A 20,158-nucleotide genomic window follows, 5' to 3' on the forward strand; every position below is an offset into this window, starting at 1 on the left:
TCTTCTCTCGTCTTTTTTGTTCTATCGTCCTTGTGTCTGTTTCCTGCGTCTCCTTCCAGTTCTTCCCACGTTTGCTTTTGTTCGTTCCTCTGTTTCGTTCCTTTGTTCTCTTTTTTTCCTTCTTCGTCTGTGTTTGTTCTTTGAAGACGAAGGCGAAGTTGGGGTACGCTGGCCTTTTTTCTCTGGTTTTTCCTCCTCTGGGTTTAGCTTCCTGTTTTTTTTTTCTCTGGTTTTCGGTCCCCCTTTTATAGAGATCCAGCAGCTTGCCTCCAACCAGTCCTGCCTTTGCAGGACTGTTATTTTCCACGAACGAGATCGTGGGCAAGAGACGTGGTCCACAATTGGATCGGATTTGTTGCAAATTTTCAGCTCCCCTGTTGAATCGGGATGGAGAAGACGCACGACTGTTCGCCAGCAACGGTGCCGTTTCGGCAGAAATGAGAATTTTCACTTTGACCCCTGCCTCTGGAAATTTAACAATTGGATCCCAAATAATTAAAAAAAAATCTTTTAATTTTGCCATTGAATTAATTTCACCTAAATCCCTAAAGTATAGCACTGTTTACAAAATAATCCTTAATTCCTGGATTGTTCAATTTGATCCTTAATTAACTCTTCAACTTTTAATTTTTCAATTATTGATCAATGAACTCTTAAATTTTATAATTAAATCCCCAAACTTTAAATTTTGTGCTGTCTTAACCACAATATCAACTATATTTAATTTTATTATTTGTTCAATTGGGTTATGACACCATTAGTAATATATTATATTATATATTATTATTATTATTATTATTATTATTATTATTATTATAACATATACTAAAAAGCTTTTTTTAAAAAAAAAATTTGTTTTTTTTCTTTTAATGAATTTTTTTGTTTAATTTAGTTTGATAATGTTCAATTTTTTTCTATTTAATTATCAAACTTTCATAATACGGATTCCGAATTTGACGAGTTAGCTCAATTAATTCTGAGTTGTCATAATTATCAGATTTCAATGTAAAATTGTTCTTCCTGTTTTCATTGATTTCTCTCGGAAGAATTCGGTCCTCTAAATACATGTAATAATCCCTGATTTACTGTCTATAATCCCTGATTTGTAGTCTACAATAAATACAATAAATACAAGATATTCTGTTACAATTTGGTTGCCATATATTGTTGATATTCTTGCCATAATATACACTGACATCCCCCCTCAAATTGATGCTGGCCGATCAAGAAGCATTAATTTGTCAATCATGAGTTGATGTCGAGGCCGAGACAAGGCCTTCGTAAAGACATCGGTTGTCTGATGCTCGGTGAAAATATGAGGTAGTGTAAGAATATTATGATCAAGAGCTTCACGAATATAGTGACAATCAACTTCAATATGTTTGGTGCGTTCATGAAACACAGGATTAGTAGCAATCTGAATAACACTTGTGTTATCAGCATGAAGAGGTGTAGGAGTGTGCTGAGGAAAACCAAGTTCACGTAGCAAACCCTGGAGCCACACAATTTCAGAACATGCGGAGGACATAGCTCGATACTCAGATTCTGTGGAAGATTTTGAGATTCGGTCTTGCTTTTTGCTTTTCCATGAAATTAAAGCATTTCCAAGAAACATACACCACCCAGTAACAAACCGACGTGTATCCATGCACCCTGCCCAATCTGCATCACTATAACCTGTTAATTATAATGAATTATCAGCAGGAAAAAATAATCCTCTCCCAGATGTGCCTTTAAGATAACGAAGAATTCTTCGGATAGCAGCTAAATGAGGTTGACGAGGAGCCTGTAAAAACTGACTGACTTGTTGTACTGTAAAAGAAATATCTGGCCGAGTAATGGTTAGATAATTCAAACTGCCCACCAATTGCCTATATATGGAGGGATCAGGTAACAGGTCACCATCATTCTGACAAAGTTTTAAATTAATCTCGAGAGGTGTAAGAACGCTATTCCCTGATTCAAGACCGCCCAAGAGAAGAATCTCTTGGGTGTATTTGTGCTGATGTAGAGAAATCCCATTGGGCATAGAGTGCACCTGTAGACCAAGGAAATAATGAAGGTGTCCCAGATCCTTCATATGAAATTCACTGTTAAGAGAACGCTGTAAATCCTCAATGAGTGGAATGTCAGATCCTGTAATGATAATATCATCCACATATACCAGAAGAGCAACAATACCAGTAGTAGTTTGCTGAAGAAACAGAAAGGAATCATATTGGCTCTGAATAAATTTAAGTTTCAGAAGAGTAGTGCGAAATTTTTCAAACCATGCCCGTGGTTCCTGTTTTAGACCATACAGGGACCGTTTCAACCAGCAGACTTTATCAGATGGGTGAGTAAACATACCAGGAGGAGGAGTCATATAAATATTCTCTTTCAGGTCTCCATGTAAAAATGCATTTTTTACATCTATTTGACGAAATGGCCATCTCTTGGAAGCAGCAATTGCCATAATGGTTCGTATGGTAGTCATTTTAGCCACAGGTGCAAATGTCTCCTCATAATTAATATCATATGCCTGACAATTTCCAAGAGCCACCAACCGTGCTTTATATCGTTCCACAGATCCATCAGGTTGGCATTTATTAGTGTATACCCATTTGCAGCCAATAGGTTTAATTCCAGTAGGACAAGAAACAATATCCCATGTGTGATTATCCTGAAGAGCCTGAAGTTCCTCTTTCATGGCCTGTTGCCAACAGTCTTAGGTAGAAGCCTGAGTATAAGTCTTAGGCATAAAAGTACTATCAATAGTAGTTGCTGAGTATCTATACCTGTTTGGGGCACGTGAAACTCGAGTTGATCGTCTTAGTTGAGGGGGATGATCAGATGTCGGTTCCGTGTCCGGAAGGGGCAAAGTGGATGGTGGATGACGTCTCTGATATACAATTCTTGGCTTAAAACGTTCAAAGATATAAGATGGACTATCATCATCAAATGTGGGAAGCTGGATAGAAGTCGATTCTGTAGAGGGACAAGAAGGGAAAAAATTCTGATTTTCAAAGAAAATCACATTTCGAGAGATACGAATTTTATGAGCATTTGCATCATAACACACAAACCCTTTATGAGAAGTACTGTATCCTAGAAAAGCACAACGAGCAGCTTGGGCTGAAAGTTTATTACGTTCAGTAAATGGTAAGTGAACAAAACAAACACACCCAAAAACATGGAGAGAATCATACTCAGGAATAACACCAAATAAAATAGAGTATGAAGATGCAAAGTTTAGAACTTGAGAAGGAAAACGATTAATTAGATGAACGGCTGTTGACAGAGCTTCTACCCAAAATCGAGTAGGTACCGAAGAATCAATTAATAAGGTGCGAACAACATCTAAAAGATGACGATTCTTACGCTCAGCAACTCCATTTTGTTGAGGAGTGTAAGGACAAGATCTTTGAGAAAGAATCCCTTTGTTTTTGAGATATTCCTGAAATTCTTTAGACACATATTCCCCCCCGGAGTCAGAACGAAGTATTTTAATATGAGCAGAAAATTGATTTTCAACAAATACAACGAAAGCCTGAAATGTTGAGAATACATTAGCCTTAGATCGGAGAAAATATATCCAAGTGAAACGACTGAAATCATCAATAAACGTGACAAAATATTTATACTGAGCATGAGAGATAACAGGGCTTACGCCCCATACATCAGTATGAATAATTTCAAAACATTTAAAAGCACGACTACCATGTGAAGGAAATGATAATGCTTTGCTTTTACCCAATTTGCAAGAACTACAATCCAAAAATTCTGTTGAAAAAGAATTTTTATTCCCCAAATATCCATGTTTCATAAGATGAGTCAATACATTAGAATTGGGATGTACCAATTTCTTATGCCAAAAATGAGGATTATTAATGACAGTAGAATAAGCACAAGAATTAATACTAGGAATAGAAAATTGTATTGGAAATAAACGTCCCACTTTAGGCCCCTTCGCGATCACCTTCCCCGACACTTGATCCTGCACACAACAACCATGACGATTAAAGTGAATTTCACAGTCATTTTCTACCATTTGACCAACAGAGAGTAAACTTGTGGATAATTTTGGTGACACAAAAATATTTTTGAAATAAGACCCCAAATTTCCAATCGACAAAATCGGCAAATTATCACCATTTGCTACCTGTATATGCTGATTACCCATGTATTTTTGCACATTACACAACCCATTTTCACTGCTGGTCATGTGATTCGACGCTGCCGAATCCATTAACCATTGTTTATTATGTGCCGAATCCAAGGAAAAGTTAAGTTTATTTTTCTTACCAGAAATCCCAAGTGCAGAGAAGGCAGGTATTATCATCTGCTGCACCATCTCGGGAGTAAGAGTGCTCGACGAAGAGCTCACCGACGATGAAGATTCTGGTGTTGACGGTGAGGACACGGCTGCAGCAGCCATAGAAGCAGCTCCCAATTTCGACTGTACAGTAAACCCTTGCCGATTCTGTGGTCACAGACGACATTCCTTGATTACATGCCCCTCTTTCTTACAATAATTACATAATTTCTTGCTGCAATTTCTGGCAATGTGCCATAATTCTTTGCAATTAAAACACTTCACACTCACACCCCTCTGTCGTCCCCTTCCTTGAGCCATGTAAGCCACATTCATCTCTGTGACAGTGTCCTGAGTCAACTCGTGTTGAGTGGCGAGTCGTTGTTCTTCCCGTAACAGCTCCCCCAAACATTCATCCAAAGTGGGCACTGGACTTCGGTTGATCAAGCTAGCTCTCACGGCCTCAAATTCTGGCCGGAGCTTCATCAAGAACTGGTCCCTCTGGCTCTCAGCATAAACAAGGTATATTGCTTCTAAACTCTCCTTCGGTATTTTAGAGTAAATTATGCCAGTATATTCCCTCCATAGGTTTCGAAATCCAGCATAGAATTGTTCAATTGAGAGATTACCTTGTTTGTAATTGGCAATACCCATTTCGACTTGAAATTTTTGAGCCGAATTATTCTAGGAATAGATGCGTCTGAAGTAGTCCCAAATCTCCTTCCCTATGCCAAACGATCGAAGATTGTTGATCATATGGGGTTCAACAGACCCGAGTATCCAAGAGACAATTTTTGCATCCTTGGTAGTCCATATACTTAGCTCCTGTGGATCGGTTGGTGCTGGTGAAGATCCATCGAGATGCCCCCATAATTCCTTCCCTTTAACAAACATATGAAACTGAAACTCCCAACTGGCATAGTTTTTGCCATTGAATCGAGTAAGAAAAGCCTCTCCAGACATCCTAGGAATAAAAAAAAAATCACCAAATACTGACGAATTCAGTCTGTAGACTGAAGAGAAGAACAAAGATCTAGAAAATAGCAGGCTCTGATACCATGTCACAATTATCAGATTTCAATGTAAAATTGTTCTTCCTGTTTTCATTGATTTCTCTCGGAAGAATTCAGTCCTCTAAATACATGTAATAATCCCTGATTTACTGTCTATAATCCCTGATTTGTAGTCTATAATAAATACAATAAATATAAGATATTCTGTTACAATTTGGTTGCCATATATTGTTGATATTCTTGCCATAATATACACTGACGTAACCTGTCAATTTTTTTTTTCTATTTAGTTATTAAACTTTCACGACACGAATCCAAGGCTTGATGGGTTAACCTGCTTTGGCGGGTTAACCCAGTTGATTCAGATTTTTTTTCTCGTTTTCCTCATTAGTTTTTTTCTTCCGATTTCACCTTTTAATATTGTATGCAGTCCACAATGAAAAGGTTGATGCCTTTAGTATTTTTTTTTGCTTTTTTTTTCTTTTTATGTCTTTCACTGTGGACTGCACAATACAGTCCACGGTGAAAAGACTGACGCCTTCTTTTTTTTTTAATTAATTTTTTAATTTAGTTTGTTTATATTAAATGTTTTTCTATTTAGTTATCAAACTTTCATGACACAGATCTTAGATTTGACAGGTTAACCCAGTTAATTTAGATCTTAAGTTTGATAGGTTAACCTAGGTAAAAGACTAGAATATATATACATTATTATTATTATTATTATTATTATTATTATTATTATACAATACTCTAAATGGTGTGGGGGGAATCACTGTTCCCCCACACCCAAATCACTGTGGATTACAACAGTAATCCACAATGCATTTCTTTTTTCTTTTTTTTTTGTGCACTTTTCATTTTTTTTGTTACTTTTTTGTTACCATGCTAGAAAAGGTAGACTAGGGTCGCTGATAATTTTTTTAATTGTTTAATTTTTATTTTTTAGAGAGATTAAAGGATGTTTTGAGATTAAAATTTGGCTTTCAAAGGTTTTTAGGGTATTTTAAATAATAAAAAAGGTTAAGAAATAAATTTTTAGGATCCCACAACTTGAACTTTAATTTTTCAGTCACTGAAGTTAACAAAAAACTGGTGTAAAGGATGAAATATCATCTCTCCTAATGGGATCTATCAGCTATTTATAAGAAAATAATTGGAGTAGATGATACTATCTAAAAAAAAAAAAAGGTGCACAGACCTAGACTATAAGGTTGACCTCATTTTTAAACTTATAATTAATATCTTATCTCATATATTTTTTAAATTGTTTGGTTAACTTTTTTAATAGTAATTGATTTTTTAATAGTTTTTTTTTTAAATTTTATAATGCTTCAAAGAGATTATTGTAATTTATATTTTTTTTATTTTTTATTTTATAAAAATAATTTATATTCATGTGATGTATTTATAAAAAATAGAGAAAATTTTCCTTAGCTGCTAGAATCAACTTCTAATATATAATAAATAAAAATATATAAAATACAAAAGATAGTGGGGGTTAAATATTTGCATGTGCATTTATCTTTTACTTTACTACAAACATTAGCTTTCCATTCTAGTATTTAATTAGCATTAACAACTATTTTTTGATTTGTTTATTCATATATATTTTTAATTTATTTTATTAAATGCAAATAATATCTTTTTGTTTCTATGTTAAAAAAATCATGATACCAAAAAATACATCTATAATATAGATACCTTTTCTTCCATTAAAAATTAACTTACAATGCTAACCATGGCGTAGCATTGTTATACGACTAATATATATATATATGATGTGCAATCACGGATTAATTAATGTAAAAGCCATCACACTTTTTTTTTTTTTTTTGATTTACGTGGGGTGTCCGGGCCAGCTTACGCGCACCACGACTATTCCCCACGGCTTGCTGGACATCCTGCAAGTTTAGGAGCAGGTAAGGCACCGCGGGGGTGACAGGCGTACACATAAAGGGTCGAACCCGGGACGGGGACGGAACAAGTCACACGAATTGACCACAACAGTTAAACCCTCAAGTGCTGGGTACACACGAGAGCTCGAACCAGGACACTCAGGCAGGTTAAAGCCTGTCAAGGCCACTGAGCTACAAGCCTCGTGTGTTAAGCCATCACACTTAGAAATATTAGTGATGGAAAAATTAAATTAGCAAACTCTTAAAACTGAACGATAATTGAAGCAGAAGACACCGTCTACATTAAAGAAGAAAAATAAGTTGTGCGGACCATTCTTTTCAGCCTTTTGTTCTCATCACCCGACAGATATCCACGTGCTTAGTTCCTATTGATTCACACTTCTGCTTTACCCCCACCGCCCCACGACTTCATCAGTCGAAAGAAACTTGATCAAGTTTCTTTCGACTGATGAAGTAAAAAAAATAAAAAGAGAGAGGGGGTCTGAAAGACAGACCTCCTCCACTCTCGTAAAAGACCAAAAAAATACGAAGGTGGGCGGGGGGCTGACGACAGTGGTAACGAGGACGGAGGGCCGTGAGGCAGTGAGAGCTTGAGTTTATCTGCGATCTCTTTAACAATCGACTCTATGAACTTTGACTCGTACCTGCAAAACATACATTCATACAAATTAAATCACGGATTAATTTGCTAATTCCTCATCAGAAGAAGAAGGAGAAGGAGGAGGAGAAGGAGGAGGAGGAGGAGGAGAAGAGAAGAAGAAGGAGGAGGAGGAGAAGAGAAGAAGAAGGAGGAGGAGGAGGAGGAGGAGGAGAAGAAGAAGAAAGACAGACCTCCTCCACTCTCGTAAAAGACCAAAAAAATACGAAGGTGGGCGGGGGGCTGACGACAGTGGTAACGAGGACGGAGGGCCGTGAGGCAGTGAGAGCTTGAGTTTATCTGCGATCTCTTTAACAATCGACTCTATGAACTTTGACTCGTACCTGCAAAACATACATTCATACAAATTAAATCACGGATTAATTTGCTAATTCCTCATCAGAAGAAGAAGGAGAAGGAGGAGGAGAAGGAGGAGGAGGAGGAGGAGAAGAGAAGAAGAAGGAGGAGGAGGAGAAGAGAAGAAGAAGGAGGAGGAGAAGAAGGAGAAGAAGAAGGAGGAGGAGGAGGAGGAGGAGGAGAAGAAGAAGAAAGACAGACCTCCTCCACTCTCGTAAAAGACCAAAAAAATACGAAGGTGGGCGGGGGGCTGACGACAGTGGTAACGAGGACGGAGGGCCGTGAGGCAGTGAGAGCTTGAGTTTATCTGCGATCTCTTTAACAATCGACTCTATGAACTTTGACTCGTACCTGCAAAACATACATTCATACAAATTAAATCACGGATTAATTTGCTAATTCCTCATCAGAAGAAGAAGGAGAAGGAGGAGGAGAAGGAGGAGGAGGAGGAGGAGAAGAGAAGAAGAAGGAGGAGGAGGAGGAGGAGAAGAGAAGAAGAAGGAGGAGGAGAAGAAGGAGAAGAAGAAGGAGGAGGAGGAGGAGGAGGAGGAGAAGAAGAAGAAAGACAGACCTCCTCCACTCTCGTAAAAGACCAAAAAAATACGAAGGTGGGCGGGGGGCTGACGACAGTGGTAACGAGGACGGAGGGCCGTGAGGCAGTGAGAGCTTGAGTTTATCTGCGATCTCTTTAACAATCGACTCTATGAACTTTGACTCGTACCTGCAAAACATACATTCATACAAATTAAATCACGGATTAATTTGCTAATTCCTCATCAGATCAACATAGAAGAGACATATACTACAAAAAACTTCAGATTGGAATACATCAATGCAAATGGGTCTCCTTCCCTGACTTGCTTGACCTTGCTAGATGATAGGTCAGCTTCAAGCTCAAAAAGGGTTCCGATCAAAATTTAATTACAAGGCAAACATCTCAGAGATATCCATCCCTATGTAAATACCTCATCTACCCAGAAAAGGGACTTGAGTCCTTGAGGGAGGACCGTGTTTGCAAAGACTATTATTATAGATCTTAATATTATTTTTCTACTATTTTTCAGAAGTCCATGAATTATTTTTCAATAAACATGGAACAAAAAGCTCTATTGCACTAAGTTGTGTCATTGGTTACCATGCATGGGTCCTCGGAATACTCCTTGACAATCGATAAACACAACGTACTGCTGTATAACCTTTTAACATGATGATTAAGGCAGCTTGAACCAAGAACAAATCAAATTGTGAACAAATTAAGTTCCTCAGAGAATGCTATGTAGATAGCCCGAGTGATAAAAAGATGACCTACATTTAGAAGAATCATCTTTTTTTTTTACTAAGAAGCACAAAAACGACAGTTTTTGAAATTAAGCACAACTAACTAATTGAATATGCTCTTTTTTTACTACAAGAACAGATAAGCTGATGTATTATCATGCATGGATGCTGTCGTGGGGGATTTAAAGATGCTCTGTAGCTTGAAAGTCGTTTTTTAGCTGTTGTTTCAGCTTGTTCTGGTTTTATGTCTGTCCTTATGCAACTTAACCAGACTATATATGATGATTATTAAATGTCCAGCATGAGGTGATACCATCGGAAACTTTCAAAGCACAATCCTAAGAGGAGGATTGAAATCTGCTTGGTCGGTCTTTTTTCAAAGAACATGAAAAACAAAAATAATTACATTTGCATCGAGGCTAATTAACGAACCAGCCCTTGTTTATCATCCTCAGATCCCGTTACTGTTTAAATAACTTGTAAGTTGAATGGCAATGATAGTTAAGTTTGGGTAAACATGTCATACAATTATCACTAATTTAGAGATGCTGGAGCAAGCAAGAAGAATTCCATGCATGTGTTTCGAAGATGCCTAATGAATCGTGAGACAATACTCCAGTAGCAATTGATTCACAGGCTCATCGCTACTTCAATTGGTTTAGGAAGAAGAGTTCTACATCGACCAGTGCACTTATGCAGAACACCTTTGTTTTTTCTTTCTTTGAACAAGACACAGAAACGTTTGTGATTATAGCTTCAGTAATGAAATCAAGGCAGCGTTAGGTTTCTTTCGTTTATTTTTTGGCATTTCTAGAATGGCTTCAATGTTTTTGCTTCACGAAATGAAAAGGGTTATCAAAACATCCTTTCCCTATACGTCATATCAAACACAGCCACAGGTTCTGGACATAAAACAGACAGTTAACTGAGATTACTAGCAATCTAGCTCCATGACAGTTGAAGTTCAAGGCATCGTTTTCAATGTGTCGGTACCAACTGCATGCTTTTTATTGACATTTGAACAGCTACAGAGGTTAAGAGACAGGAAATCTTTAACAAAATCTACTCGGAAGAGAGATAAGGCACGTGCAGTTTCTTGGATCCAAATCAATAAGCTTGTCTCTATATTGAACCGGTGAAGTAACCTTGACCATATTAAACTTGTACAGCAAAATTGAATATTCAATCTCTCAAGGTTAATTTGTAGCCCTTGTAAAAATCTGGCATAGAAAGGTGCTCACAATTGCCAAGGCTGGCATATTTTAAATCGATACGATTATTGTTTCATTTCTAAATGATAGCGTCTTGTAGTTATCATAAAGAACCAAAAACAATTATTCATCCCAATGCAGCATCTCATCTCCTGTGAAAGGAACTTGACGCCAGCCCTGAGGAAGGTGCACTTTACAGTTATTTTTAACACCAGAATTATAAATCCTGAGCAATCTAAGTTTGGATTTCCTTGCAAAGACTCTGGAATTTAATTTACTTTCAAAAATAATCTTTGAAATGTCCAACATCCCTTCAATGTCATCGTTTCTCTAGTAAGTTGCTTCATTCTCGTCAAACTCTTTTCCCCTAGTATAGTTGGCAATCACGGTTCCAGGTAATTGAATGTCTTCTCACATGTTAACTAGCAAGAAAAAACAACCCCCTAGCTATGTGGCTCAACCGTGATGTTCGAGTATGGAATGATCAAGGTCAAATTAAGTATTCCTAAATGCTTAGCTGATTCAAAAATATAAGCTATCGATGTAATAAATTTATAAGGAAAAAAGGAGAAGAAGTTAGTACCCGTCTTCTAAGACCATTCCTTCCATGTATGCAACTTCTTTAAGAGCCTTCCTCCACCCCTCCACCCTCTCCATCTGGTCCTGGAAACGTATTTCATGCTTAGCAAACTCTTCACCATACCTCCCTGTTTGCGTCCCCACCTCAGATGGATCAACATCGTAGAAAACTGGAAACACTATGTGCCCAACATTTCTTCTACGTTCCATTATCATCGCTAGCTCGTCAAGACACCATCTCGAAGAAGCGTAGTCTTTAGAAAACACAATAATGGATAGTTTTGTTTCTTGAATTGCTTTCTTGATTTCTAAAGCAATGTTCTCTCCTCTACGAATCCCATCGTCGTCTCTGAAAGCGCGAATCTCTGCTCTACAAAGAGCTGTGTAGAGATGGTCCGTAAAACTTCGACGGGTGTTTTCGCCTCTAAAGCTCAAGAACACTTCGTAAGGCATTTTGGAGAGAAGAATGGATGAAAAATTTAATGTGAGGAAAACAGTGAAATGGGAAATCTTGGAATCGGTTGGTGAATTGATGACTTTTTAGACTCAAGTCAACGCAGTTGGAACTTTACTGGTTTATGGTGTTGATATGGCAGACCAAGAGAGACGAAGACCGAGAGGAGAATAAATTATCATGGACCATTGGTTTCTAAATTAAGGATCCATTCCCGGCCCAGAATCCTTTAGAAGGAAAAAAAAGGACACATTTTAGGCCCATAAGTCTTGGTTTTATTTTGACATGATGGAAGGCCCAACTACTAATTTATCTTTGACAAAACCGAAGGCAAGGAGCAGCTAGGAACTACGGCTATTTGAAAAATATTCTCGTATCAGTTTCGGAGAAGTGTCAAATACAGCCTCCTACGTAAAAGATAAACACAACACAGCAACTTTACAAGTTAAGGAATCACATTACTGTGTTCTGGCAAGACAGCATGTCTATGAATTTGTTTCTAAAGCCCGGATATACTTCACATTCACGAGCACGTTTGAATGGCCAAAAGGATCCATCCCCAATCAGTTTGGGATTGAAATTTTGTTCTTGTTGTTATATATGCTGTCTTTATTTCAAAAAAAATTTCTTGATTGTACAGAGTTTTTGACCAAATGATTAGATAGCCTTATTCAAGAGAAAACATTGAAGGGATGTGATGTACTAGAATCAAGAGAAAACAGAGGAGGGATGTGATGTACCTGTCTTGTAGAACCATCCCTGCCACATCTGCAGCTTCTCTAAGAGCTGCCCTCCATTCTTCCACCCTCCCCTTCTCACCCTGGAAGCTTTTCTCGTGTGTAGAAAACGCTTCGAAACATCTCCCTTCCTGGCTCCTGACTTCAGATGGATCCAAATGGTAAAATATGGGCAGCACAATGTGCCCAGTAGCTCTCCTGGCATCCATGATCATGACGAGCTCGTCGAGGCACCGTGTTGAAGAAGCATAGTCCTTGGAAAACACAATGACAGATATCTTCGATTCCTGTATTGCTTTTCTGGTTTCTGAGCCGGTATTTTCTCCTCTTCGAACGCCATCATCGTTTTTAAACGTGCGAAATCCTGCAATGGTGAGAGCTGAGTTGAGATGATCACTAAAATTCTTTCCTGTATCTTCATTGCTAAAGCTCAAGAACACAAGATCATTAGCCGTGCCAAAGAGAATAAGCATCAAGCGACGGATGAATGAGAAGAAACCCATAAGGTTGATGAATAGAATACGTGAAAGATCAAAAAGGAGGATAAGAAAATCGAATTCTGTTGTGGAATTTGCCACTGAAAAGGTAACGTTTGACTTTGGAGGGTTAGCTTCAACTTCAAGCGTGTGAACCAGCAAAAGGTAGAAGAACTAAGCAAGAGAAAAACGACTGCAAAAATGGAAGGGAAAGTGTATGGCCGAAGTTCTCAGGAAGTTTCCTTTTCTTAATTTTTTATACTGGATATTCTGTCAGATGCTTTTTCTATTTTATTTTCCTTGGTTGGGTGGTGCCTAGCTGCCTGGTGCTCCATTCCATCAATTAAAATGGAAGGGAAAGTCTTGAGCTGAAGGTCTCAGGAAGTTTCTCTCTCTCTTTTTTTTTTTTAATTACTTTCTTTGACTTTGGAGGGTTATTGTATTGCATGATTTTTTTTTATTTTTTTTAATATATTAAAATAATTAAAAAATATTAATTTAATGTGTTTTCAAGCAAAATAAATTTTTAAAATATAATCAAATACAGTTATAAGCACAAAAATAAATGATAATATACTTTTATCTGAAAACAAACTAAGAATTAAATGGTTGAGAAAATCTATGCGATTAAACTTATTTAAAATTATTTTTGCAAAATCTTTTTTTAAAAAAATTGTTTTATTATTTAATCAGGGAATTCTTTCTTTTAACCAAAAAAAAAAGATAATAATATTTTTCCATTATAAAAAAATATATAGTTGCATATTAAATATCTAATACCATTTTTATCTTCTACAATTTTTTTAAGAGCATCACACTTTCGGTTGCCTAGTCTATGGAACAAGCTTGGTTGTATGTGATCTACGCTTGGTTGCGGTAACTTGGGCTAGTTTGGGCTCTCTGTGTGGCTTCGCTTGGTTTTATTGCTCAACATCCAGCCCGAAATCCGTTGTGTTCAAGTTAAATAAAGCTGAGGTTGAGCCCTTTTACGAATGATATACATTTCCCCAAGCAATTAAATAATGTATGCTTTTGAAATATTTAGAAAATAGGTACTTCCTGTTATTAGTAGTTCTTTCCATTCACATAAAAAAAAAATTATAATACCGTGGCATTTGGTTACTGTCAGAGAAATTAAAGAAACAGATGGTCTTAAATATGTTTGATTTAAAGAACATAGATAATAAATATATTATGAAATAATTTTAAAATAATTTTTTGTATTTTTCAAATAAAAGATATATGGAGATATATCTTTAAAGATAATATTTTTTATTTTTTATTCTTAAAATACCACTGTAAAAATCTTTTAATTCTAAAATAATCCAACTAAAATATATAATAATAAAAAATAATTATTGTTATAATTTTAAAATTTGACCTAGTGGTTGAATCAGGTCATGAATTAAAATTTGACCTAGTGGTTGAACCAGGTCATGAATCGAGAAGGTCAATCTAGAATAATCCTAATTTTTTTAAACAAAGAATCAGAACGATGTCATTTTGACCAAATATTTTTTTTCAAAATAAAGTCAAGGGTTTTTTACTTGGGTTTATCTCGAGTCATAGGTCAACTTGAGTTTTAACCCGATCAAGTTGGGTTAACCCTTCCTCTTTTTTTTTTTAAACTCATACTGGTTTAGGCTTTGGGTCAGCTGAGTCCTAGTTCAACACACTGAGCCAATCTAAGTTATATAACTAAAGTTATTATTCTATTATTAATTTCAACTTTCAATATAAACTAAAAAAATTATAATACTATCTAATTATTTTTTAAAAATATGTAATTTGACAATAATACATATTAAAAATAAAATAGATTTTTTATATTTTATTATGTCTTGTTTACAATCAACAAAACAAGATATAAAGGTAGTTTTGTATGCTACTATCAAATATAATTTTATCTTTATGTCTTATTCTATCTTCTTTCCTCTATTATCATTGTCTCTATCTTTTTTGTTCCGGGACAATAATCAAACACTAACCTATTATCTTCTATATCTTAGTAGTAGTGTTGTCAATTCTTTGAATAAAACTTTTAATAATAACTTCCTACATATTATAAATCATCTAACCCTAGCTTTACTTCTCAATGTCTAAATTGTAGTAGTATTTGATTACTGTTTCAAAATAGAAAAAATGGAGATAGTGGATAAATTCGACATATTTTTGTGTATCTTTTGTTTTGAAAGTGTATAATTTATTTCAAAATTATCTTAGAGTAGATTTATTTTTATTTTTATTCATGTCTCTTCAATTAAATATATTTTTTATCTTTTCTGTTATAAAACACTAACTAAATAAAATGAAAAAAACATATCCTCGTATCTATACAATTTGGATCCATTTTATTTCTAAATACCTGATTAGCACAATTTGTTTTTGGGATTTACAAGATAAATATAGCAGCCATTATAAAATTGGTCATCAGACAATAATTCCCTGGTCAACTTGGAATTCTAGTTAATTAAAAAAATATGATTTGAAAAATATAATTTATGTAGAAGAAAGCATTTATTTCACCTCACGGAGATATTTTCAAAAAATACCACTCACAAATCACAATCTCTCACTAACACCATATACCGTATCTGTATATCATAAGATAGCTCTAGCATGCTTCAAAGTAAAAATATATTGTAACTCATAGCTTTGAGTTTGTTCGGTAAAAATGTCTCTTCATAAATTTAGCAGTCAAAGACACTAGTAATAAGGAGAGAACCTGTTGTAATGTACTAGGTACATGCTTCTTGTAATTTGCAGGTAAGTTTTTCCTTAACGTATGGAGGCTCATTAAATGCTAGCTTGATCTTATGTTGGCGATGGCAGTCTCATGGTTGGATTTTGATGCCCTTTTTAAGTTATTTTGTTTTGCAAGAAGGAAATACAGTTTCTGATTCAAGAGCTTGGCAGGCAGAGGACGGGGAAGGTTGCTGCTATTTTTGGTTTGTTTTGAAATAAATTTGGGAATGCTTAGTTGGGAAAACGTTACCACTGAGTTGTACTGATATGATGGAAATGAACATCTGTTCTGTTCCTCCTGAGTTTTCTACCAGTCCAAAAACAATAAGGTTGTAGCTGGGGATTCTACTCTACAAAATAATGTTACCATTGCAGAGATTATAGAATCCTTTGAAAAGGAATAGACAAGATGGAAATGTTGACAACGCATCAAGTCAATCTCAGAGTTATTTGCCTACTATTACTGGCAATAATAAAGCCATTCCAAATCAGTTTGAGATCATATCCGAAGCGGCCATTGAATTTAATTTAAGAAATGGCAGATAAGAGAGAAGGCTTCCATTTAGGATCCTCCCTTTGAATAATCTCAATTTGAAGTTTTTAATATCTTTCAAATTACTTTGCATTAAACCAACCGAGTAAAGATTATTTTAAGTTAAACCATATGATGCGCAGAGCTGGTCCAAGTTGAACAATATATTACTCGAGTTCAGATACAATAGAAAAGATTTGGATCGGATATTACAATATCGAATTCACCGCAGAGGTATACATTTTTTTCTATTTTAACCAGAGGTATTGCATAATTTGTATGAGAAGAAAAGGGAAGGTGCAATGTTCGAGTATATTGCACATTAATAATTGATATAGTTGAATACAGTCCTATTGCAAAAGTTTCTTGTAAAGAAAGATGAAGAGTAGTGAACTATGCAATAGAAGGATGTGGGGATCTTAGTTGGCTATATAGAGTGATGTGATCATTCATAACCAGAGGAAGTGGTTGCTTATGTTCACTGGTATGATTCAACATTTTCAAGCATTACTTGAATCAATGAAGAAGAGGAAGTAATCGATTTCTTAATTGCAACTAATTATTGAATTCATTTTTGGCATCTGCTTAAGCCTTGTTCGAGCCCTTACTCTCAAGAATGCATGTAGCTTGCACGCTATTTATTCCTTACCATCCTCCAATTAAGCCTTAGTGTATTTCTCGGATTGGTGGCGCGATTAATTTACTAGCATGTTTCTATTAGTTAGTTGCGTCAATTAATGATGTTGGTTGTGTATCGAAGTCTAATGATGTTGCTGTTCAGGATTTCTGGTATTAGAGCTCGCATGTGGTCTAATTCAACTTCATATACCCTTTAGATGCATGTTAGTCAATTACAGATTATTCAGCTAAGATTATTGAGTTGCAATTTATTGAATATCATGTTGTGGTCATGTTTGAAATTCAAGAGCTAGCCTGAGATGCTTGGCCTTAACAATTCCAGGAATGCATGAAAGCTTGTCTTTCTAATCGTTAGTGAATGAAAAATGGTTCTGTTTCTTTATGAACAAAATATTTATGGATTGTTGGAGGCAAATTTGTAAAGATATCATATACCATTTATCGAAGAAAAAAGTTGGGATTCTATTTATGGATTTATGCTTTTAACCCATTAAAAATGGGTTAATGGCATGTTTTGCCTCGGAATTCTTTTTTGTCCTTGCACCAGATTTTATTTTATTTTGAAGGTTTGGTATGCCTTTTCCTTGCAGTACACGAATACATGTGGAGTTTTGAGTGATAGTTAAAAGCAGGAAGACATGACAGGGGAGCTGCCATGTCGCCTTGGAAGAAGAGAATATAGATGTAACACTGCAAAAGGATGAACTGCAGTAAAAACAAATTTCATAGTGGAATAAGATGAAAAAAGTTGGGTTAATCCATAGCGAAAAAGAGAGAACAATAGGAGCAGAGGAAGCACCTTATAAACATAACGAAAAGCTATAAAACCTCCAGAAATTTCAAGGACTTGATATGAATAACTTGGATCCATTCAAGTCACGAATATCTAAAAGAGCAATCCCCACAAGCACTTTTTAACAATGAAGAAAATATTAGTAAATTGAAATGATGTTTTCAGAAGTTTCTACACTGTAAATCATTAACTTTCCAGGTTTCACTTCTTTTCCTCACACACAAGTCATATTTCTTGTAGTGAGAATTTGGATTCTTTTTATCAGATTTCTTGCATTTCTGGTTTTTAAGAAAAATGTTTCTATAGGTTGGGTTTCATAAAAGGTGGTTGGTAACTCTGTATCTTTCCAAGATGCTGATACTGTTTATAGCTTCGTTGATGACTTATCCATGCACGATGAAAGATTTTATCTGTGTACACAAGCTTCTTGCATTGCCTTCAATCTCTTGCTGTAAAACCTGTTGAAACTTAAAGAATGCTATTTATTTCTCATATCATTGCAAAGGGGATTTGCTGCAACTGTTCTCTATGGAATTTCATTGATTGATAATCCAACATTATGCTTTTTTCAGATTTTTGATAATAAGCGTTCTTGGAATAGATTCTTATATGTGTTTATCAGGTGAAATGTTTTTCTTTTGTGTAAATTTCTTGTTTCAAAGATGCATTTCTTAGCTCTCATTTTGTTGATAATAAGCCAACTGTTCCCAAGATCAATCATGCCATTGAAGCTGCAGGGATCACAAATGTTGTGAGCAAGTGGTTTCCAGTGTGGAGATTTTATATGCAATCTTTTAATATTGATAATTGTTCTTCTCTCACTCTGTACCATGTTATGTTTAGCACAAACCAATATGCAGAGATGGTGAGAAACCATGAAACAACATTTTATCATACTTGAAGGGACAACGTTTATAATTTCTAACAGGAAAAGTACATCAATGCTTGAAGTTGAATTGGACATGATGATAATAGAAATTATTGCTGCATATGCTAAAATAAAATGGGATTTCACTGTTCAGTTCATATACAGCGAAACCCCATTTTGTTTTAGCATATGAACAGTGTGAAACCTATTTTGTTTCTTGCATTCTCGTCATTGAAATTTTTTAATCCCAATTTCACCTTCTCAAATTATATTAGCATGGCTTTGTATGTTGATATTTCTTTCAATTTGTATATTTGTTTTTACACATACATAGTGTTTGGGGGTATTTTGGAGGATGTTCTTGTTATGAACTAAATACCAATCTTGCAAAATAAATCTTTATATATAGTTAAATATAGAAATTAAAAGAAGAAGGATAGAAATTAATAAAAACAAACCCCATTTAGATATTGGCATGAAAAACTTATATTTGCTCTCTATAGTTTTTAATTAATCTATTGTTTGATCCCTGTTAATTTAGCATTTCAAATTTTGATCTCAAACTTAATTTGTTTTTCATTTTAGTTTTTTGAATGCTAAGAGAAGATAGACAAAATCACTAAAATATATTAAGGGGAGAGATACTAGTATGATGTGGACATTCCAATCACCAAAAAAGATTATCATGGTGTCAATGTTTCTATTTAAATTTTAATGAATACTTTATCTCTTATTTTTTTTAAATTGTTTGGTTAATCTTTTTAATGTTTTTAACAGTTTTTTTTAATTTTATAATGCTTTAAAAAGATTATTCTAATTTATATTTTTTTTATTTTATAGTTTATATAAATAAATTATATTTAAGTGATGTATTTTAAAAAAAAAAAAAAGAATTATCCTTAACGGCTAGAATCAACTTTTAATATATAATAAATAAAAATATATAAAATACAAAGGACAATCAGGGTTAAATATTTACATGTGTATTTAATTTTTACTCTACTAGAATTATTAGCTTTTCACTTTAATATTTAATTAACGTTAACAATTAGTTTTTATTTGTTGGTTCAAATATTTTTTAATTTGTTTTATTAAACACAAACAATATATTTTCATTTCTATGTTGGAAAATCACGATACCCGAAAATACACACTTTTTCTTGCGTTGTAAATTAACTTATAATCCTAATCATGGCTTAATTTTAGAAACTTGTATGACTTTTAAATTAATTAATCTTTGATTGCAAATCATGTCATAGTTTTTTTTCAACTGTGGTTTGCGTGCATGGCATTTATAGAATCAATGGTAAGTTCGTTGATTATAAAAGTTTGTTTTTTCAGTTTTAAGATTCATACTTGAATTCAATCTTTCAAGTTTAATATTATTATAAATATAATATTATTATAAATATTATTATTTTTATTATTATTAAAAAAGTCAGATCCAAGTAACTTAACTTAAATCTAGCATAATTATCAGATCAATTCAGTTAAATTTATCGTTATTACATCACCTAAATAGTTTAAAATATTTTTTTATATTTTTAACTTTTTAAAATATAAATATATTAACCCCCTGAAAAACACGGGGCAATACACAATAAACTTTCTAAAACTAATGATGTT

General features: G+C 34.7%; 1 protein-coding gene across 1 annotated transcript; it reads right to left on the reverse strand.

Annotated features, from left to right (window-relative positions):
• Positions 1–7,456: 7,456 nt before the first annotated feature.
• On the reverse strand, positions 7,457–13,250 carry LOC133693327 (uncharacterized). The gene is made up of 6 exons (XM_062114520.1): positions 12,483–13,250; positions 11,293–11,712; positions 8,792–8,941; positions 8,422–8,571; positions 8,058–8,207; positions 7,457–7,870 (listed from the first exon to the last, which is right to left on the reverse strand). The coding sequence occupies exons 1-6, from the start codon at positions 12,980–12,982 to the stop codon at positions 7,657–7,659; spliced, it is 1,584 nt and encodes a 527-aa protein (XP_061970504.1). The 5' UTR covers positions 12,983–13,250; the 3' UTR covers positions 7,457–7,656.
• Between the last annotated feature and the right edge of the window lie 6,908 nt (positions 13,251–20,158).

The sequence above is a fragment of the Populus nigra genome, chromosome 5, assembly GCF_951802175.1.
Source record: "Populus nigra chromosome 5, ddPopNigr1.1, whole genome shotgun sequence".
NCBI lineage: Eukaryota > Viridiplantae > Streptophyta > Magnoliopsida > Malpighiales > Salicaceae > Populus > Populus nigra.